Consider the following 21,800-nt stretch of genomic DNA (forward strand, 5'->3'; position numbering starts at 1 on the left):
CTTGTACCAGCAGTTCATAGAACAAGTTTGATTATGTAGAAAAAGTTATTTCACTCTTAACTCTTTATTTCTCCATTTTAGCAGGGGATGCATTTTTTGGCAAAGCCTATTATTAGTGTGCCGATATCTGCATGCCCTCTCTGTTTTTCCCAAATATTATCCTATTGATATGAAACTTGTACCAGCAGTTCATAGAACAAGTTTGATTATGTAGAAAAAGTTATTCCACTCTTAACTCTTTATTTCTCCATTTTAGCAGGGGATGCATTTTTTGGCAAAGCCTATTATTAGCCTGCCAAAATTTGCATGCCCTCTCTATTTTCCCCAAATATCATCCTATTGATATAAAACTCACACCAGCAGTTAAGGGAACAAATGTGATGATGTAGAAAATGTTATTTCTTTATTATCGCTATTGCAAGGATACTGAAGGAAATCAATTTGACAATGCAACCATGCTAAATGTAAAGCATGCACAAACCATTTTTATTTTGGTTTAACATAAAAATTAAATAACTTTTTTTCATTAATTTCAACAAAAGAATATTCATAACAAAAATTTTTGGAAAACCAACGAAAATTATGTCACATGTTTAAACTGAAAATCCACTGAACTGCAGTCATTAAAGAATTAGATTGGTACAAACATAAAATCTATAAACACATTGCACAGCAGTAGTCTGTGTCGGTTTGTGGGACCTTAACGCAGCCTTGGTGGTACCACCAGTTGCATCTGTCACATGTGATCTGTAAATAAATAATACAAAATGGTCAAATAACAACATAAAGAATATTCAACATAAAGAATGTTTTTTTTAGTTCCTTATCTGTTTACTGAAGGTGATATTGGGTTTTCTCAACATAAAGCTTCTTCTTAATTATCAATATATGCTTGGCAGCACTTTATTTGAGGAGATGACAGCATGTTCCTGACATGTATGGAGGTAAAACAATTCTAGGACCATAAGCAACTGTGTTTAATGTTTTACGACTGTACTTAAAAAAAAAAACTTAAACAACTTCCCACTTACCTGCCTTGGGTGTTTATTTATTTTATTATGATTTATTTTTGTATATCTACATACTTTGCAACTATTTTAAGGATGGTATATGGTTTGCTTGAATTGATTTTTCACTGCATTACATTGTTGTCTTACCCACATATGATCTTCTGTGTCCTCACTGCCACAGTGTCTGCAGAGTCTGTAGAGTCTCCACTGACTCTACAGAAAAACAAACCACATCTTTAAATCAATGTTATAAAATAAACTTAATGGTATTTTTTTGAAATTTTTTTTTTCTTTTAAATAATTCCATTTGTTAGTGTTCTTTTGAAAGTGGAACAACAATAATCCTCTGTGTAGATCTCAGTCGTCTAATCATCCCTTTTTGATAATGTCTGGTCTCATAAACAAATACAAGTAATAGAAACTGTACATCATATTGGCATATTAGGCAGGCGCACATGGTGTCTGTCTATTCATGAATTGAAACACATATGTATTTAAGGTATTTCTGGGATTTATGGTAAAAGAAAGCATCACTTAGTGTTTACTTTTTTATAATTTTCTCCAAGTTAAGCCATTGAAAGTATAAAAATGGCATTCAGAAAATGTTAATATGTCTACATATATATGTATGTACATCTTGTGAAATTTGTCATTTTGTAAATGTTAATTTTATGAAAACACAGTAATGAATATAATGGTTCACATAATACATCTCATTCCAGTTTTGTACTTTCACAAACTGCAAATCCTTTTTGCTTATTAAGTTACATTAAAGCTACTCAAGAAAAGTGTACGTAATTGTATCCTAGAACAATTTTAAGTTTGTTGATTATGTTTTTTGCCTCAGCAGTTATTGGGCTGTGTTATGTGTAATTTATTTATTAGAGATCAAGGCCAGGTGTATTGAAATGTTCTTCACTAATTGAATTTGACATAAACACTAGCATGATTGTACTTCACACATCTGCAAAGTTCAATATTTTAATATTTCTAATTAGATAAAATAGCTGACCTAACACAATTTTTTTGTGCGTGCATGATTTTACACACAACATAGTATCCCACCCACATAGGAACTGAATAAAAAATATGTCAAAAGATACCTGATTCTGAGAGAAGTGTGGAAGAAATGTTGAGTCGCACGGTATTAACAGCTTCTGCTGTTGATGGAAAGTTCAGGTCCTTGTTTTCCAGTATGCACTCTGCAAACTGTAAAGGCAAATATATTTTTTTGAAAAAAGAAAGAAGAGTAACAGCGGACTCATTACAAAGACAAAATATTTGTCAAAGTATTAGATTGTCATATAGAGGTTGTGACAGCTGTCCCGACTGTCACACACAGACACTATTGGTAATGGTTTTCTGTTTTCCCTTAATATTACTTTATATATTGATTAGTGAGTAGTTTAGATTTTTATCTTTATATTTGTTTTCATTAGTCTGACTCTTTAGTTAACTATTTGTTGTGCACCCATTTAGTTAACTTTACGTGTCAGTTCTTTGTATATTTTGTTAAATATAACAAATTAATTTCTTTCTTTTGAGTTACCAGTTTCCTCTGGACCTGTTCCTGAAAATCATACAGATGAGCTCCAGCTGATTGGTGTCCAATCAGCTCCAATCAAACTTCCTCAGCGGGCCGTTCCATTTGTTCACCAGGGGAGGGGGAAATTTGGTCTTTAGTTTAATTTTACCATTTATTTAATGTTTCTTCTTTTGGAAAGTTAGTTAAATTCTGATATTTATTTCATTTATAGATTTAGTAATATTCTGACCAGTATTTGTTAGGTTTTTGTGTGTTTAATTACCCCCTAGTGTGTGTTAATGGTCTGATCAGCCACTATTTAAGTTCCCCTCATGTCTTGTTTGTTAGGTCAGTTTGTGCTTGAGTTTGTTATGTTACCACCTGAGTTGTACTTTGTTATGTTGACCTCAGTTTGGGCCCAATTTATCATTTTTGGATTTTTTTTTGTTAATAAATTAAGATTATATTTTGAATTTTCTTCAACGTCTCTCTGGCTGGTTTATGCAAAACCTTCACAGAGGTCATGACATTTATGAATAATTTAACATTTTTGCTATACTTATTTCAGACTCTTTCCATTGTCATTAAAATAAATCAACCATTGTAATAATTCATAAACTACATTATATTTCAGGCAGAAATGCACAGTTTAAGTTGTTAAGCCAAAGCTGTTCATCTTAAAAGTTCTACTCCTACAAAATAGCATTAGATTAATGGCAATGTGATTATTAGAAAACCACTTTCATATTAATCTTTTTTTCACAACATCAAAAACGTAAACTAGCATGTATACCAGGCATGTCCAAAGTCCGGCCCGGGGGCCAATCACGGCCCGCGGTCAGATTTCATACGGCCCGCAGCTTCGGTCTTATAATGTATTATTTATGGCCCGCCTGCACTGTGAAACAGAATAAATAAATCATAAAACTTGAAACTGTAATTCCTCCTTTCACCAAATGGTGGCAGCACCACTTTAATACTATCAGTCTCTGCCTCGGTGCAGCGAACCCCTCTCCACTCATTTCTGCCATGGCCACTGCAAAGAAAACGAGGAAAGTTTACAGTGAGGGCCGCCGCTTTCAAGAGAGATGGGAATTACAATACTTCTTTTCTGAAAATCAAGGCAATTATGCTTGTCTAATTTGTAATGAGACGGTTGCCTTGTTTAAGGATTTTGACGTAAAGAGACACTACCAGACTAAACATGCTAACGCATACAACAAGCTAACAGGAAGTGACCGTGCTGAAAAACTGAAGCAGCTCCAAGCTGCACTGGCATCACAACAGCGATTTCTTTAGGCCTGAGTCAAAAGAAAATACCACCAAAGCAAGCTACGATGTTAATGTTAATAGCTAAACATGGCAAACCTTTTACTGAAGATACATTTATCAAAACTGTGTTATGAAAATGGTGGAGAACATTTGCCCTGAGAAGAAGCAAGAATTTGCGAATGTTTGCCTGGCACGTAACAGTGTGGCACTGAGAGTTGAGGACATAAAACTGAGTGTTTTGAACGGTAACGTCTGTCACTATCAGCAGTGAAAAGTCAAAAGAACATTTATGCACTTGGGTTTATGGCACTTATTTTTATTAAACTCTTGAGTAAGATTTGGTTATGAACCTGTAGATGTGATACAAACTATTACTTTCTGAAAGATATTGTAAATGACAAGAGCAAAATTCACTTGTTTTAAGATTTAATAATAACAGACAACTTTGCGTTACTTATAACTCCTGTTTAAAATGTTCTTGAGGCAAAGATATTTTTAAACTCATGTAAATGTAAGGTATTTCATACAGTTTGTTCAATGTTATCTGACTCTCCAGATATGAAAGAAAAGCAGAATTTGTGTTTTTAGAGTTGTTCTCATCTGCCTGAGTGGCTTATATTTGGTTATTTTGTCATTTGAAAAATAAAGATAATTGTGACAATGAAAATTGTTTTATAACAGTGTGTATTTGCATGACACTTTTGTAGTTAAAAAATGTCCGAACAAACTATTGGCCCCCGCGCATCTTGACTTTATCAAATCTGGCCCTCTTTGCAAAAAGTTTGGACACCCCTGCCCTACACCATACTAATAAGTTATTGTGGTCTAAAACCAGGTGTTTCAGTTTCATTGTCCAACCCCTGTACATGTATGTGGAAAGAGACAGAACAGTACACATAAAGGTTATATAAATTGATTTGTAAACAGACAATGTTCTACATTACATAGGAAATATAAATAATCATAGTCAAGTATATACTCAATACAGACCAAAAGTTTGGACACACTTTCTCATTGAATTCAATGAGAAGGTGTGTCCAAACTTTTGGACACACCTTCTCACTTTTGGACACACCCAAACATACTGTAGTATGTATGTGTGTGTATACACACACACACAATACGATTAAATAACCCAGTGTTTTTAAAAATCTAATTGATTTCTAACAGAATTTGATTTATTTCCTAAAAGATTTATCATAGAAAATCCTATTTTCTCTCTATTTAGTATTGACTTTAAGTGCTGATGTTCCTCTGAATACTTATTACATTCTAATAAGACATGTTCCACTGTTTCCATCTGATTTCAATAATTACAAGTCCTATTTCATGTTTCCCTATTCTGAAAAGAGAACTACTAAGTCCAGTATGACCAATTCTAAGTCGAGATATGACTATCTCTTCTTTCCGCCTTCCATTTATACAACTATTACCCCCCACAGTCTTTTGAATTTTATATAAATCTTTACCAGTGTCATGATTAGCTCATTGTTCCTGCCAAACCTTAAGGATTTTATTTTGAATAATAGATTTACCCTCACTTTTGCTTAATGGAATACTTAAGTTAATATCTGATTTCAGGGCCTGTTTAGCTAATATATTTACTTCTTCATTTCCTTCTATACCTACATGAGCAGTAATCCAGACAAATCGAACAAAACATTTCTTATTATGTAGCTGAACTAATAAGTGATATATACCTAATGATAAATCTAATCTACAAGATTTGCCAGATTTTATACTTAATGCAGCTTGACTATCTGATGCAATTATATATTTACTTTCTACCCTAATATTATCATCAAGCAACCATTCTAAAGCTAACATAATGGCAGATAATTCAACTGTAAAAACTTCTAGATGATCTGTTAATCATGACTTTATGGTGTGGAATATTCACAGCTGCTCCTGTTCTGCCACTATTTGGGTCTTTAGATTCATCTGTATATATAATTATACTATCTTTAAACCTTCCAAAATAATTATTAACTATAACCCATTCTGGAGTCTTTCCCTTTTTAAGAAATTCCCCCAATTGCAGATCAACTTCTGGTGTGATAAATAACCATGGTGGAATTGGTGACTGTGGAACCGTAAAACTATACTGGAACTGAGTCAAACCGAAATTTTGAGCTTTTATGTCCCCATCCATCCAAAGCTATTACAATCAGATTTATGACGTTCCCAACAATCCTGCAGCACAGCCTTAGTTGGATGATCATAATTATGTCCCTGTAGATTTACCCAATACACATACATTAGCTTCAATCTTCTGAACCTTAAAGAAGCTCACCAGTTTCAACTTGCAAAGCAGCTAAAGGAGATGATCTGAAAGCTCCACAACATATTCGTAATCCTTGTGTTTGTTCACTATCAAGTTTTCTCAAATGACTGTGAGCAGCTGCCATACATGCTATACACCCATAATCCAAGGAAGATCTCATGAGAGCCTGATAAACTCCCAACAGCGCACTTCTTGAAGCTCCCCATTCCTGTCCAGAAAGACATCTCAACAAATTATTCACTTTTTTATATTTATTTTGAACTAATTCTATGTGCTGTTTCCAAGTTAATTTTTCATCAAAGATGACACCTAAAAATCTCACTTTATTCACTTGTTCAAGCTTCTGATTATAAAGATTTAAATTCACTTCCTTATGTCTTCTATAAAAACAAATAACTTTGCAACTGACATTCTAAATCCCCATTCAAGCTTCTGATTATAAAGATTTAAATTCACTTCCTTATGTCTTCTATAAAAACAAATAACTTTGCAACTGACATTCTAAATCCCCATTTATTTGCCCAACCTTCCACTTTCAAAATGGCATCCTGCATCTTTTTCTGCAAATATATATTATGTCCCCGCACCCACAGAGCCCCATCATCTGCAAATAAAGATTTCCCTATACTACAGTCTATCTCACCAAAAATGTCATTTATCATAATATTAAAAAGAATTGGGCTACACACAATGCCTTGTAGGGTACCATTCTCAACAATATATCTAGTAGAGAAAGCAGCCCCAACTCTAACTTCTATTTCTCTACCAAACAGAAAATCTAAAACCCAGTTATAAATCTTACCACTTATGCCAAGTTTTTCTAATTTAATCAATAATCCCTCTTTCCATAACATATATATATATATATATATATATATATATATATATATATATATATATATATATATATATATATATATATATATATATATACGGTATATATATATATATATCCTATTATACAACTTACTCTGTTTCAAAAAATCAAATATAGCCTGATATCCTCTGCTTCCCGAGTCCTTTTGAGGTAAATCAACAATATCAAATTTCATTTTCATATTAATAAGGTTTTTCATTAACTTGTTTCTCTGAATCAGATAATTCCTACAACTCAAAACTACATGTTCCACTGTCTCATCTTCCCCTCAGTCACATTTCCCTGTCTGATGTTTCCCTATCAAAAATAGTGATCTATTCAATCCAGTGTTCCGATTCTAAGTCATGAAATAATTATCTCTTCTCTCCTGCTTCTTTCTGTTCTTCTCATTTGTCCAATTCTCTTTTGGATTTTATAAAACCACCTTCCTTTCTTTTCTTCTACCCATAACGTTTGCCACCTCTCTTTTGTTTTTTGTTTAATTATACCCTTTATTCCTGTTATACTAAAACTAACATTAATATCTATCCTTACCTGATTGGTACTCTCCTTAGCTATCCTGTCTGCCATTTCATTCCCCTTAATTCTGTGATGTGCTGGAACCCATACAAAATTTACTGTTAGCCCCATCATATTGATTCTATAAAGTGTTTGTTGTATTTCAATTAATATATCTGGTCTACTTTCTGACTGATTATTTTGCAAACTGACTAATGAAGAACTAGAATCTGAACAAATGATTGATTTTAATGGTTTTACCTCTTCCACCCACTGAACTGCTAAAAGCAAAGCAAGCATTTCTCATTTATACACCGACTCCATCACTAATCCTACTCCCTACCTTAATTTGAAACTGTGGCACAATAAATGCTATCCCTACCCTATTAGCTGTATTTTTTGATGCATCTGTATATATTTGTATATAGTTATAATATTTATATTTACATTATATTTAAGTATTATTGTACTATATATTTATTCATAATGTGAAATTTATCTTTGTTCTTCTTTTCTAATAATGAAAAATCTATTTCAGCATCAGGATGTATCCAAGGTGGTACTGCAGGTAATGGAACTGTCTGACATACTGTAGATCTGTCTGATTTAAATGAATTTCTTTTTCATCCAAAGCTCTTTAATTGTTTCTTTTCCTTTTCCCGGCCACGTTTAAGCTCTAAGATTCTGCTCTGTCAACTTCAGACTCCGCTCCAATCAACCGCAGCACCTCCCACGCGCCACTCTTGCGCGAACTTCTTCCTCCTGTGCTGTGTCCTGCAATTGCGCATTCTTTTTGTGCGTAGTGTCTCCATCGCCTGCCTTCACCCCGCCCAGCCCTTTTTGGTTGATATTTCCGCACTTCTGCTAAGTTCGCATCCAGGCGGACAGTTTGGAGTTAAAAAGCGGAATTATGGAAACGTTTTGTTGTTTTTTCGTCTTCGTTGAAAATTCAAAGAAAATAGTACAAGTCACACATCAGTAACAAAAAAGTTTGGCAAAATAAACTGAGCAAAAAAAAAAGAGAATCCAAAAAGAATAGTCAGACTAACTGTGAGGAAAGTAAAACAAATGTTAAAAGCGCAAGAGGAGCTTCAAATGTTCAATTAAGCTTTTAACATATTGGTATAAAGATGTAGCTTTTGTGATGTTGCAACGTTTAAGCACTTTCTTATATAAAATTATTTCACATTAAAAAGGATCGAGTAATGTTTAGAAAGCAGCATTTGTGAATAAAAACGTAGCCAGAAAATTAAATTGTTAATATTATAATACAACTTTTCATTCTTTGTTAGAAGACCAAACTTTATTGTATTAGATTTATTGTACAAGATTCAGTTTTAATTTTTTTTCTGAAAACATTAATGAAGCTGAAATTGAAAAAAGTGTATTGTCTCAAAATTTCAGTCACAAAACGCACAGGAATTGATAATTATTTTTTAATTTCTTCAAAAATAAATATTAAAAGTCGTTAAAGTCTCTGTAATGGTTGTTTTTTGCAAAACGTCATTACAGGGATAACTTAAATAATTATGAAATTAACTTCTGTAATTGTTGTGGATGTGGAATAGAACGGTACTTGGTTCTTATTTTCTTTGGACATATAATTTTTCTTCTCAGGGTAGAGAGGAAGCAGCTAGACCGCAATTTTGGATATTGAAATTAATATGCAAAGGCATACTGTCCCAATAGCTTAAATGTCATGGACAAAACCTAAACTTTTACTTTTATTTGAATTTATTTTGAGTAAAAGAATTTTACTCATTTACATTGAATCAAATCTCACAATGAGTAAAAAAAAACAAGAAAACCACAATTCATCCTTTCGACTGGGTTTGTTCTAAGACCTCATGGTGTTGCATCAACTGGAAGACAGATGAGCAACCAAAACCCATCAAGTTCAAGGTAACTTCTGAGAAAAAGAAAACCCCTTGCTTTAAGGCATCAGTTAGCTGTAAGCATGAGAAAGACAACAGCTTTCATACATTGTAAACTTGAATAATATTTTAACAACCACTCTAAATGTCAGTTTTATCTGGTAATTGTGATTATAATTTGTATTGACTAAAGCTTAAAACAGAAAATCAGGTGCTTAGTATGGAGTCAGTTATTTAAAACCAAGGAGGGACAGTGGAATATTGGACAAAGAGTTTTCCAATATTCAAAACCAGGTTCTCAGGAAGAGGACAACCACAGAGAAGCTTCACAGATGTAGGATGAAAAGATGTTGGTGTGAGAGACGGATGCCGACATGGGGGACATGAGCTGTAGAGAACACTAAAGACAGCAGCTGACAGAAGATATTGGAAATAATTGTCCTATTAAAATTACACAATATTTTGTGTTTCATTTTTACTTTTAAATTTGTTCCTTTAATAAAGAACACATAGTAACTAAAGTAAAATTTTAATGAGGTACTTATCTTGATGAGTAGCTTTAGTAGTCTACATACATAAATACAATTGCATTGCCACCACATAATGACAATGAAACATAGTATGATTCAATTCCAGATTAGATTCTTAATTGATATGTGTTATGTTGTTTAAGGTGTTTTGAGGTCTTGTACTATGTGCCTATTTTTTATCTTCGAGCACCAGCTGACGTTCGGATTTAACCTTCTGACCCACATGTAGAAACAACAGAGTTCAAATAAGGATTTGGAAAGGAAATAAGGAAATGGTTGATGGTGAATCCCCAGATTAGTGCGAGGTGGGTGGTTATACAAAGAACCAGAGGTCTGATAGAGCCAAGTGGAGAAATGATGAATGGCTGAGCAGGCAGGCAGGTAACTTGCAGGTGAATCCACAGGAGGGGAAACAGTAGAACTGATTCTTCTTGGAAATCCAATGAGACAACCTAGAGGCAGCAAACACAAGGACTAAACAACTTCTGGCAAAAGCACAGGAGATAGTAAACAGCTAGTGACAGGTAACAACAAGAGGCGGCCAGAGAGACTAATCAGACTAATCTTCCAGTGTTGAGTGAAAGCTCTGCCACTCTTTTAATCCCAGCATTCTGAGGAGGCTGATGAGCTCCACCTGTGTAGGTTGCCCAGGTTCTCCACCTAGATCCTCACTGGAAAAGATGCATTACTCACACTCTCACACACACCCAGGAACCCTGACACCAGTTCTTCTCCACATGTCTTTGCTCAGGCCTGATTTTAATGGTTCTGTCAGAGTCAATATCAATTCTTTAAGTTCCTCTCTGTTGTTTTGTACTACAGTTCTTCTTTTAATAGTAATAACAACAATAATAATAACAATCTTTATTGTCATTATAGAACCATGCAATAAGTTACATGGATTATAACAAAATTGATGAAAGTAGTACTACAGGGTATTTAATGCTCTTATGGCTACCGGGTATAAACTGTTCTTCAGTCTGTTTGTCCTGTATCTGTAGACAGATGGCAGCAGTTGGAACAAATTGTGACCGGGATGTGAGTCTTAAAATATTCTTGGCTTTCCTGAGGCAGCAGGACCTGTAGAGATCTTTGAGAGAAAGCAGAGAGCAGCCGCTCTGCAGATTTTACTGAAGAGCAGTAAAATCTGCTCTGGAGAGTCCCCCTCTGTGCTGCTGTGCAGCTGGGGTACCACACACAGATACAATAGCAGATGATGGTTTCAATAGAACATTGAAAGAAGGACACCAGCAGTTTTTGAGAAATATTGTTCCTCCTGAGGACTCTCGGGAAATAGAGTCTCTGCTGGGCCTTCTTTGGCAGTTCTGCTGTGTTTACATCCCAGACCAGGTTATCCATAATGTGAACTCCCAGGAAACTGAAGTTTGACACCCTCTTCACAGGCTCTCCGCAGATGTTAAGTGGTTCAATGTCTCTTTCCCTTCTCCTAAAATCCACTATGATCTCCTTGGTCTTGGGTGTGTTTAGAATCAGGTTGTTGTCTGTGCACAATGCTGTCAGTCGCTCCACCTCGTTCCTGTAGGCAGACTCATCACCTTCTGAGATGAATAAAAATAAATAAATATAATATGCTTCTTTGGTGTGATTAATTTCCTTGTTTGGAACTGATAGAGAATAGAGTGGGACAGGTTCTGATTCAAATCGGGTAGAATTTCGCGCAAGACCTGGACCTTCTTGCTATGAGGCAGGAATAAGATGCAGGCCTAAGGGATTTTCTACTGTTTCCCATTCCACTACAATAGATGGCGCTAACGCACCTGTACATTGGCTATCAACAGCAACTAAAAAAGAAGAAGAAACATTCCTTGGTGATTAGAGGTGGTTAAAAATCATCCGAAGAGTTGTCAGGATGACAACATTTAGTCAGTGTTTAGCAGTATGGATCCCAAAGCAGCTGTCTTGGTGAATTCAGATCTTCCGTATGGACACATTCTTTGTCATGAAAAATGGAGGACTTCGTCTCTTCTTCAGGGCTTAAAAGGTTAAAAGCGTTTTTCCACTTTTGTTACTTTTAGCGCCGAGCACTGAATATCCAACACAGAATATCAGACATGACTAAGAGCTAGTACACAGTTTGAGAACAGAACAGCCTGACATCTGTATTTGATTCTCCTAGATGTTTAATGACAAAACAATGAGAAATGTGCTGGTTTAAAAGGCTTTAGGAGGAAACACATTCTCTCCAAAACAAGCATGGCTTATTAAGTTTGTGAACTTCTATACTGTCCTTTTGACAGATAAGAGCAAAGTAAATTTACCGAAGTAAAGTTTAAATGAACTGACAGCATTTTATTTTCTGCTCTGATCTACGACTTATTGACCGTATATTCCAGTTTGTTTTTTTTTCAATACTTCACGTTTTCGTGTTATTGCAGTTCATGCTTCCTCTAACTTTTGACATTTGTTGCTCATTCTTATCTTGTACCAGATTTTCAATCAATTAGTGTTTTTATGGGGGCACAGAACAAAAGAATGAAAGAAATCGAGGAAGTATTTAATCGTTTAATAAAAGGGCCAGAGAGCCACTTGCAGGTTCTGGAGCTTTAGGTTTCAGACTCCTGGTCTAGCAGATGGAAACTGTGATCCTCAATACTGCTGAACCTAAAAGTGTAAGAACTTACTTTCTAATTCATTGTTAAAATAAAACTGTGAAAGTAAAAAAAATGAAATGGCTCCAAAGGACCAGTTAGTTGCAATTTCTAACTCAGGGGTGGGCAATCCTGGTCCTCGAGGGTCGGTGTCCTGCAACTCTTAGATGTCTCCCTGGTCCAACACACCTGAATCCAACAGCTGAATCACCTCCTAAGTGCAGTCAAGTTCTCCAGAGTCCTGCTAACGACCTCATTATTTGACTCAGGTGTGTTGAAGTAGAGATGCATCTAAAAGTTGCAGGACACCGGCCCTCGAGGACCAGGAGTGCCCACCCCTGTTCTAACTGGTGCCAGCTATCCAGTCCTTTCTCTAGACCAGCGTTTCCCAATTCCGGTCCTCAGGCCCCCCTGCCCTGCATGTTTTAGGTGTTTCCCTTCTGCTACACACCTGGATTGAATATATGGGTGATCAACAGGTTTCTGCAGCACTTCTTCTTCTTCTTCTTTTTTGTTTTATGGCGGTTGGCAAACAACTGTCAGGTGCATTACCGCCACCTTCTGGACTGGAGTATGAACCAGATGCCTAAACCCTATAATCTCCCTATTAGACCTGTTTTTCTAAGAAACCTAAATACGGAATTAAAAACCACATCTCCAGAAGATTTTTGTAGCAGATCTCTAATATTTAATTTAACTTTATTCCTATTTAACTCTTCTACTAATTCCTCTCTTTCTAGATTATATTTATTACATTCCATAAAAATATGTACAACTGTTTCCAACTTTCCACAAAAATTACATAACCCCGTACTATGTTTCTGCAGCACTTGATGGTCATGCAATCATTTGAATCAGCTGCTCTGGAATAGAGGCACATCTAAAACATGCAGAGCAGGGGGGCCTGAGGACCGGAATTGGGAAACGCTGCTCTAGACCACAGGTGTCAAACTCCATTCCTCAAGGGCCACTGCCCTGCAACTTTTAGATGTGCCTCTGCTGCACCATACCTGAAAAATTAGGTCATTAGCAAGGCTCTGGAGGACGTATCTACACAAGAAGGGTGTAATTACGCCATTTCATTCCAATGTTTTGTACCTGTGGCACATCTAAAAACTACTGAACAGCGGCCCTTGAGAACTGAAGTTTGACACCCCTGCTCTAGACCAACAAAGTCTGTGGTTCAGGAGTGACTTAACACAACAAATGCTACAGTTATACTGCATGTCCTGGGTATGTCTGTGTGTAGTTGCTCTTTAAGCTCTTACTGAAGCTGCAGTCCACACCTTGTGAGTTTTCTCAGTGGTTGTTTTGGCCATGACATTTGCTGTTAGCCATAATCGTCAAATTAGATAGAATTTGAAGGAAATAGATTTAAAATCTATCATTTTGTATATAGTAAATCTAAATAATGACTTCTACTTTTGAACTGATCAATTTAGATTACTGTGTATCACTTTGAACGCCTGCCATCTTTTTGCATCTCAACGCTAACCTTGCTAAACTTCTTCTGCAGATGGAGGTGTGAAAATCCTCTTTGAAAAGGAGCTGGGTGTCGCAGATTTCCATCTTCCCAGCAAAACGAGGCTTCTTTATGTGTCAGAGTGTGACATAATAGCAGGAAATAGCTACAAAAGGAAGCTGGTTCGATACCGAAATGTAGGTGATGCCAGTGAGCTGTCTGACAGTATAGTTTTTTGCAAACCTTCTCACTGGTCTGCACTGTTTTTCTTGTGTTTTTCAGGCCAGTAGCAGCTTTCAGGAGCTGGTATTAGTGGAGAGGACACGGCTCAGTGAGCAATACTTCTCTGCTTTGCAGAGATTTGTGGTGTTTGACTTAGGTTTGTCTCTGCTCCCAGTTAGTGGACCAACAGAAGCCTCACAGCTCATTACTCAAATTGTAAGTATCTAATATTGATCTGGATAGCAGACCTACAGCCAGGTTTCTTTCTTTATCTATAGCATATTTTACCTATGTCTCATGCAGATAACTTTGCATGTGTTGGTAATGGAGGTATGCAGAGCATTAAATGTATATTTCATGTGTGCAGACTTGAATGGGCTAATGTTAAGAGCCCTCGGGCCTTGTGTATAAAAGAGTGAGTTGGACTTGTGCTGGAAGACTGAAATGTACAGAGTGAAAATGAATGGTGAGAGTACAGTTCCCTGTGGAGCTCCTGTGTTGCTGACCTCCTGGTTAGACACACAGTTCTTCAGTCTCACAAACTGTGTTCTGTTAGTCAGGTAGTCATAGATCCAGGTGATTGTTGAGTCCTCCATCTGTGTCTTCTGAAGTTTCTCATAGAGCAGATCAGGCTGAATTGTGTTAAATGCCCTGGAGAAATCAAAGAATGTGATTTGATAAGATAAAATCAGTCTTTATTTAAAGCTGTAAATTGTTCATAATTTCCTTGTGAAACATAGAAATATTTAGATATGTGTAGCATGTGGGTGTTTTTTTTATTAACTTGAAATTATCTTGTGTATACACATAGTAACTCAAGCTCTCTTTTGCTGTGTTTACATGATGTCCTGTGCTACAGTGTTCCTGTAAAGTGTCTGAGTTTTTAGCAAAGCGCTTTACAAATAAAATGTATTATTATCATTTATCTTTAGGTTCATGGGGAGGGCAGAGAGAATCCTTTTAGGCGGAAGACTTCAGGTCGGCTGTTGGACTCAGTGACCCTGACTCTGATCCAGCAGATCCCTGGGGTTGGCAGAATCAAAGCTTTGACTCTGATGCATAATTTTCCCAGTCTCAAGGAAATCTCCAATGCATCTCCTACTGAGCTAGAGGCCGTTGTGGGCGAGGGGAGCGCCCAGCAGATTCACAGCTTCTTCCACGTAAACTTTATTACTGGAACATAAGGCTGACATGTACTTTTCAGTGTTCATTGGGCCATTATATAAATTATATGGAGATGCAATGCATCTCAAAGTGTAGACTTGAAGAAATCTTTTTGTTACAAATAAAAAATTTTAACCACAACTGTGATTAAATGTATGGAATGACTGTACAATAATGTCTTATGAAGTAATTTTTAGTTTTAGTGATGCCAGTAGTTTGGGCTTACAGCTAATAACTCAGGATTGAAATGACGAAGCTCACTTTGACCATGTTAAATGCTTGGTTTGAAGTTTATACATGAATTCACTGAAAATAGCTAAAGTTGTGCTGCTGCGTAAGACTGGGGACAGACACCACTACACAAGTTACTGTACTTTACAGTTCTCCACAATACTACAAAAACAATTCAATAATAAGATAAATTCTTAGAAAAATATAAATTATAAAATATAAATTATTTTCTGAACAGTCAATACAGATTCAGATCAAACGGTTCAACATCATTGGAAATAATTGAATCAACTGAGGAAATCCCAAAAGCAAGAGCCATAATGTACCATAATGTAACCCAGGTGTAAATTTTAACTTCCATTCCCTCATTTTCTGGGTTTTTTGTTTTTGTTTTTCTCTTTTGTGCATTTTATACATCCATTTGGATGTTTTCACTAATGTTGTAAATATGTATATAATTTTCCTCACTATAAATACAAGGCACTCACAACTGCAAACTTCTAGTCTCTCTCTGCTCATTCATGAGTCGTATCTATCTTCTGAGAAAGCTAGCCCATTGACCTTATTGGTCACAATCCATTTACATTGATTTAAAAATATTTAAAATATACTGTTATCTTTACAGATATGCTACAATAAACTGTATAGTAGGAGTATTCATTAATCTTAAACAAGCTTTTGACACAATCATAAAAATCATATCATAAAAATATTAATCAATAAATTGGAATGTATGGTATCATGGGAGTAGTATTGTACTGAGTGAGAAGTTACTTTGGAGGCAGGAAAAACTTAGTGAAGATGGGCATTGTGACATTGCTTTTGGTGTTCCTCAGGGGTCAGTACTAGTTCCAAAACTGTTAATCTTTTGCATAAATATGTGCAAGGTATCAATAACATTTAAATTTGTCTTGCTTGCTGAGTACAGGAATTTTTTGTTCTGAGCTACTGCTGATGATTACGTTGTAAATGTGCAAATTAAACAGATTATTTGATAGAAACAAATTAGCATTAACTTTACGCAAACACTTTAAGGTGTTTAGTTACTGTAATAGGGACATTCAAATGCTGATGCAAAGAGGTGTGAAAATAAAAATTTCCCAGATAGCACAATATGAGTGAAACAATGTCAGGCAGAAACATTGAATCTACACTGAAGCCTGACATTAAAAGTGATTGGTGACTTGCATGTTGAATCAACATTAGGGTTTCAACCGTAACTGACACTATATCAGTGTTTCCCAACCCTGGTCCTCAAGACTCACTGCCCTGCATGTTTTAGGTATTTCCTTGCTTCAGTCCAGCTGATTTCAATTGATGACTGACTAACAGGCATTTGTTGAACTGCAATCAGTTGAATCAGGCACATTAAAGCAGGGAAGCCTCTAAAACATGTAGGACAGTGTGCCTTGAGGACCAGGGTTGGGAAACACTGCACTATATCAGTGTTGACTCAACCATCATCTGAATGTGGATCTACAAGTGCATTTGGGTTGATTTTATATTGAATGAAAGCTAAGTAATCAATGTTGATTCATGTACATTTTGTGGTCTGATAGTTCTACATAACATACCATTAAAAGTTTTTTCACTGGTGTTATACACACAAATTTATTGGCAGATGATGGGTATTATGATGTTCATAATTATCTTACATGAACATATTTCCAAAAATGTGTGTACACTAGTGATGGTGAGATGAAGCCTCATGAGGCATTGAACCACTTGAGCCAACTGGTTCGAGAAAGGGTTCATTTCTTGAAGCTTCATGTGCACATGAAACCACCTACTGGCCAGGTGTATAATCACAGCCAGCTGTATCTTAACACGTGTGATGCATTGAAGTTTTGTCTATTATGGCTCTTGGGAACGACTTCACAAAAGGTGTAGGACAAAATCATTTGTCTACATAAATTATGTATACACATATGTGTATAATAAAATATTGTTTGAATGTATTCTCTGTGTGTAATTATTCCCAAAATAGTAGTGTCATGTGATATGGCATGTTGTGTAATAATGTTTTTCTGACTCTAGAAAAATGGCATGGGCTTAATCAGGCAGAGGACAGTGAAAGTGCTTGTGGAACTAGGGAGGAGGTAGTGAATAGGCTAATGCTTGTGTAACTTGGATGATTTCATGCATTTTTATTAAGAAACAATTTCTCCACAGTTTTTGGTTTCAAACGATTTCTCTTTTTTGACACTACTTCTCCAGCCTTTGAAAAGACACGCTCACATGGCACAGATGATGCCGGGGTGCATAAATAAATAAGTGCACGTTTGTACAGATTGGGGTACAGTGACCGATGATTAGCCCAGTACTCCAGGGGGTTCTCCAGCCTGCTTATGTTTGCCTCTGACAGGTAGCGCTGGACCTCTACGGTGGCATCTGCTGACACATTTTGAGTCCTCTTTGCCTCCATGACACTAGTGTCCAATCTTTGCCAAAGTCTGCTACCTAAATGGAAACCACAGGTCATGTTAGTAAGTGTTGTAATAGGAATAAGTAATCTCAAAATGTAATATAAAAGATTACCTCCAGTGAATTCTTGAGAGGTGGAAGCCTGGGGAATCTCGTGAGTGTTCTCTTCTGTGTTCCGTCGGATGACGGTGGCACACTCTGAAGTCAAGCGCTTCACTGCTTCAGCAGCTTTTGTGTTGCTGAAAAATGCTATAAGTTTAAATCGTGGGTCCAGGAGTGTAGCCAGCGACAAGATGCTCATTGACTGGAGCATGTGCAGCTTCTCCCTGAGCTGTCTGATGAGCTGCTCTCCTATTTTCACTGCTACTGCAGGTGCCGACTTAGTGTCTTCCTCCTGAAGGGCTTTCTCTATCATCTTCAGGAGGGGGATAACTTTTGATGCCGACACGTGTTCTTCTGCAGAGAGCTCCGTGGTGGCGTCATAGAAAGGAGAGAGTAAAGAAAGGCACCCTACAACAATGTCAAACTCACTGGCAGTGAAAAAGGGAATGTCAGTGTGTAATCCAGCCAATGCCGCTCCTACTGGCTCCCTCAACTCCACCAGACGTTGCAGCATCAAGTAGGTGCTGTTCCATCTTGTTTCCACCTCCTGCATCAGCTTGGTTGCTTGCATGCCCAGCTGAAGCTGCACTTGTGTAAGCTTCTCCTTTAAAGATACAGAAGAGTAGGCCATTAAGTCACTGCAGTAGGAGTACAGACAAACTATTAACATTATATATTGGAATAAAAGAAAAGAGCATACCTTAGCAGTGGTGCTGCTTCTAAAGTAGCCAATCAGCTTCCTTCCTTTGGCCCAGAGGCCAGAGAGCACAGGGTGCTGGTCAAGCGCCCTCTTCACAACAAGATTGAGGGTGTGAGCAACACAAATGTGGTGGCGAAGCTTCAGGTCTCACGCATGCCACTATATTAGGAGCACCATCGGTGACCATGCATGTCACCTTGCCTGAGATTCCCCATTCCTCCATCAGGGAGGCTTTCACACAAGCAATATTTTCAGCAGTGTGAGACTGGGGGAATGCCTGCACTCCCAACAACACCGAGCTCAGCTTTTCGTTCTCCTCCACAAAGTGGCATGTCACTGCCAGGTAGGCATCCATGTTGATGGATGTCCACATATCTGATGTAAGGCTAACAGCAGCCACCTTCTCTACTTTAGCCTTAGCGTGCTCCTTAGCAGACTCATATTTGGCCTCCACCATGGCCTTCAGAGCCTAAAGGAAGAAATATATATATATTGCTGAATTGTGACATACAATAATGTAGTCATTTGTTTCATGTATGGACCCACACATACCTGCCTTGTAGGGAGAACATAATTGGGATCCAGCTTAGACACAAATGTCCTGAATCCAACGTCATCCACAATAGTGAAAGGCTGGGTATCCTTCATTATCATGGAGACTAGAGCTTCATCCAGCTCTTGTTTTCTGGTGGCTGGTTAAAAGGGAATAAATACAGTGTCTGTTACCTGTCTTTATTTGCACAACAAGCAAACATCAGCATGCAAAAATTGTGATAGTGTGTTTGTAATATAGTAATGAAATACCTTGGCTGGGTGAAGCTCCAGTTTCCTCCCTATTCTCATGCAAGGCACGGTAGTGCCTTAGCATGGATGAGGTGTTATTATTGTACCCCAACTCCTTGGAGCACAATAAACACCTCACCTTTACAGAAAATAAGAAACAGTGAAAAATACAGTTCCTCATAAGCAAACCTAATGCATCTGCAAATGTTCAGTTCACCTTACCTTGTTAGGGCTTATCAAATCGAAATGTTCCCACATAGGGGAAATCCTCCTCTTTCTCGCCGGCTCCATCCTACTCCTATCCTGTCCTCGCGCTCCTAAATCTCCCATCTATCTATCTCTCTCCTAAACTCTCCAAACACCAAACTAACTGTCTCAAACTAAATAACCACTATCCAAACTATCAAAACTCTATCCACTCTCTCAACTGACCGCAACTCGCCTACAACAACCCACATTTTGAATGGAGCCTGTGGGGTTTCTAAAGCTGTCAAACCCCACACCAAAATCTGAGCCACTTCCCGAAGCAGTCACGTGGTACAGCCGGGCAGCGAGGCTTCGGACGTCATCGTTTTCGGATCCTCCCCTAAATGAAGCAAGCTTTGATACGCGCTTTACGGAAACGCCCCCTCCATTACTCGACACATGCCTCGAAGCCTCGGCACATCACATAAAATCACTAGTGTACACAAGCTTTAAAATGACAACACGGCATGAATATAACATTTTATTTAGGAAAACAGGGGTAGATCTGTAAACATATTTGACTTCTTTTTGACTGTCAGAACAGTCTATTGTCCATGGAAGAACAACATCCATGAGGTTAAGCTTTGTACTGTATGAACCACGGAAACGGTACAAGTTGGGGTAACCCAAGTTTGACTTCGGTCGGCGACAAACGGCATACTTGGATTCAAAATTAGTAGTTAAAGCAAACTGACCTGCATGTTTGCAATTCAGCAAAACCCTGTTAATCAGCCATCAATTAAAATCCTGTGTGCTGAATTAGGGAAATGCCTGAAATTTGCAGGGCTGTGAGCCTTGAGGACTAGTTTTGAAAAACACTGGATTATACTTTGTCATTTCAATCATTAGAATTCGGCCACAAAACAAGATTGATTCAATGACATTTCAACATTAGTTAATTGGCTAGAATTGGATGATTGGTTTATCCACCATCAGTTGTCAACCTTAACCATAAATTCAACGTTTGTGATCATAATTCAACATTGAATTAACATCTTTTGCAAACAAGTCAACAGCAACGTGGCTGTGTGGTTGGGACCTCCCACTCATGCAAATAATGGGGTGGACCGCTTCACATCTTGTAGTAACTTGTAGATGTTTTTGTGTCAACATATCACGCACAAAACAGTCGGTAACAACTTTTATGGACAAGTAATAAAATGTACAGAAAGGAATTACAGCCCACTATCCTCAACAGTGCTTAATTTAAAACGTGATTAACCCCACCTCAATAATAAAATGCTCTCACCCTGAGCTCAGGAGAGGAGGAGAAGGCGTGCGACAAACGGCATACATTGATTCAACATTGATCAGACATTGGCATTTCATTCATTAGATTTCAACCATAAAGCATTGATTCTTTTCAACATTGGTTACTTGGCTAGAATTGGATGATTGTTTGACGGTTGATCCACCGTAAATTGTCGACCTCAACCAAAAATCAACCATTCTGACCATTCGACGTTGAATTACCATCACGTGCTATCTGAGTTGATTCTTGGTGTGATAATCAATGACAAAATGATCTGGAAGTCTAAAACATGTACAAAATAAACCGAAGGAGTATCTCAGTTACATCCTGGACCACAAATCACTTCACATAGGCATATACAGAATTTATTGTCATTCAACTGCACATTTAAAAATGTACAAATTTAAAGAAATTTAATTGGAAGGCTCCAATAATAAATAAGTAATAAAGTGTATATACATTTTTCTCTGCCGTGAAGCCTGGATTGACAAAAACAAATCAAAAATACTTCATTGATCTCAAAGGGAAATTAAATGTTGTTGCAAGTCATTAATTCAGATTCTTCAAAGAGTTATTGTAGGTGGTGATGGGTGTTGTCAGGAAAGATGTTTTGCATTTACAGCAAATTTGAAGAAGCCTCTGACTGAAGATGCTGTTTTCCCAAGATGGTCTCATGAAGAGGATGGTCAGGGTTGTCCATAATTTTATTTTTACACCACCAGTCAGGTGGAGGAA

At 37.1% G+C, this 21,800-nt stretch overlaps 1 protein-coding gene and 1 long non-coding RNA gene across 2 annotated transcripts; one reads left to right on the plus strand and one right to left on the minus strand.

Moving 5' to 3' along the window:
* Positions 1 to 554: 554 nt before the first annotated feature.
* LOC116709157 (uncharacterized) lies at positions 555 to 2,316 on the minus strand. The gene is made up of 3 exons (XR_004336826.1): positions 2,114 to 2,316; positions 1,158 to 1,223; positions 555 to 747 (listed from the first exon to the last, which is right to left on the minus strand). It is a non-coding gene; the product is annotated as an uncharacterized LOC116709157 (long non-coding RNA).
* A 9,366-nt stretch (positions 2,317 to 11,682) lies between these two features.
* faap24 (FA core complex associated protein 24) lies at positions 11,683 to 15,496 on the plus strand. The gene is made up of 4 exons (XM_032547472.1): positions 11,683 to 11,872; positions 13,996 to 14,138; positions 14,224 to 14,379; positions 15,096 to 15,496. The coding sequence occupies exons 1-4, from the start codon at positions 11,770 to 11,772 to the stop codon at positions 15,345 to 15,347; spliced, it is 654 nt and encodes a 217-aa protein (XP_032403363.1). The 5' UTR covers positions 11,683 to 11,769; the 3' UTR covers positions 15,348 to 15,496.
* Positions 15,497 to 21,800: the final 6,304 nt, after the last annotated feature.

This window comes from Xiphophorus hellerii, chromosome 2 (assembly GCF_003331165.1).
Source record: "Xiphophorus hellerii strain 12219 chromosome 2, Xiphophorus_hellerii-4.1, whole genome shotgun sequence".
Taxonomy (NCBI): Eukaryota; Metazoa; Chordata; class Actinopteri; order Cyprinodontiformes; family Poeciliidae; genus Xiphophorus; species Xiphophorus hellerii.

Bases quoted from the DNA above. Each gene is read 5' to 3' on its own strand.
- faap24 (XM_032547472.1), top strand. From the start codon at position 11,770: ATGGATCCCAAAGCAGCTGTCTTGGTGAATTCAGATCTTCCGTATGGA. The intron at 14,139-14,223 runs GTAGGTGATGCC...TGTGTTTTTCAG, and splicing joins AGCTGGTTCGATACCGAAAT to GCCAGTAGCAGCTTTCAGGA. The intron at 14,380-15,095 runs GTAAGTATCTAA...ATTTATCTTTAG, and splicing joins CACAGCTCATTACTCAAATT to GTTCATGGGGAGGGCAGAGA.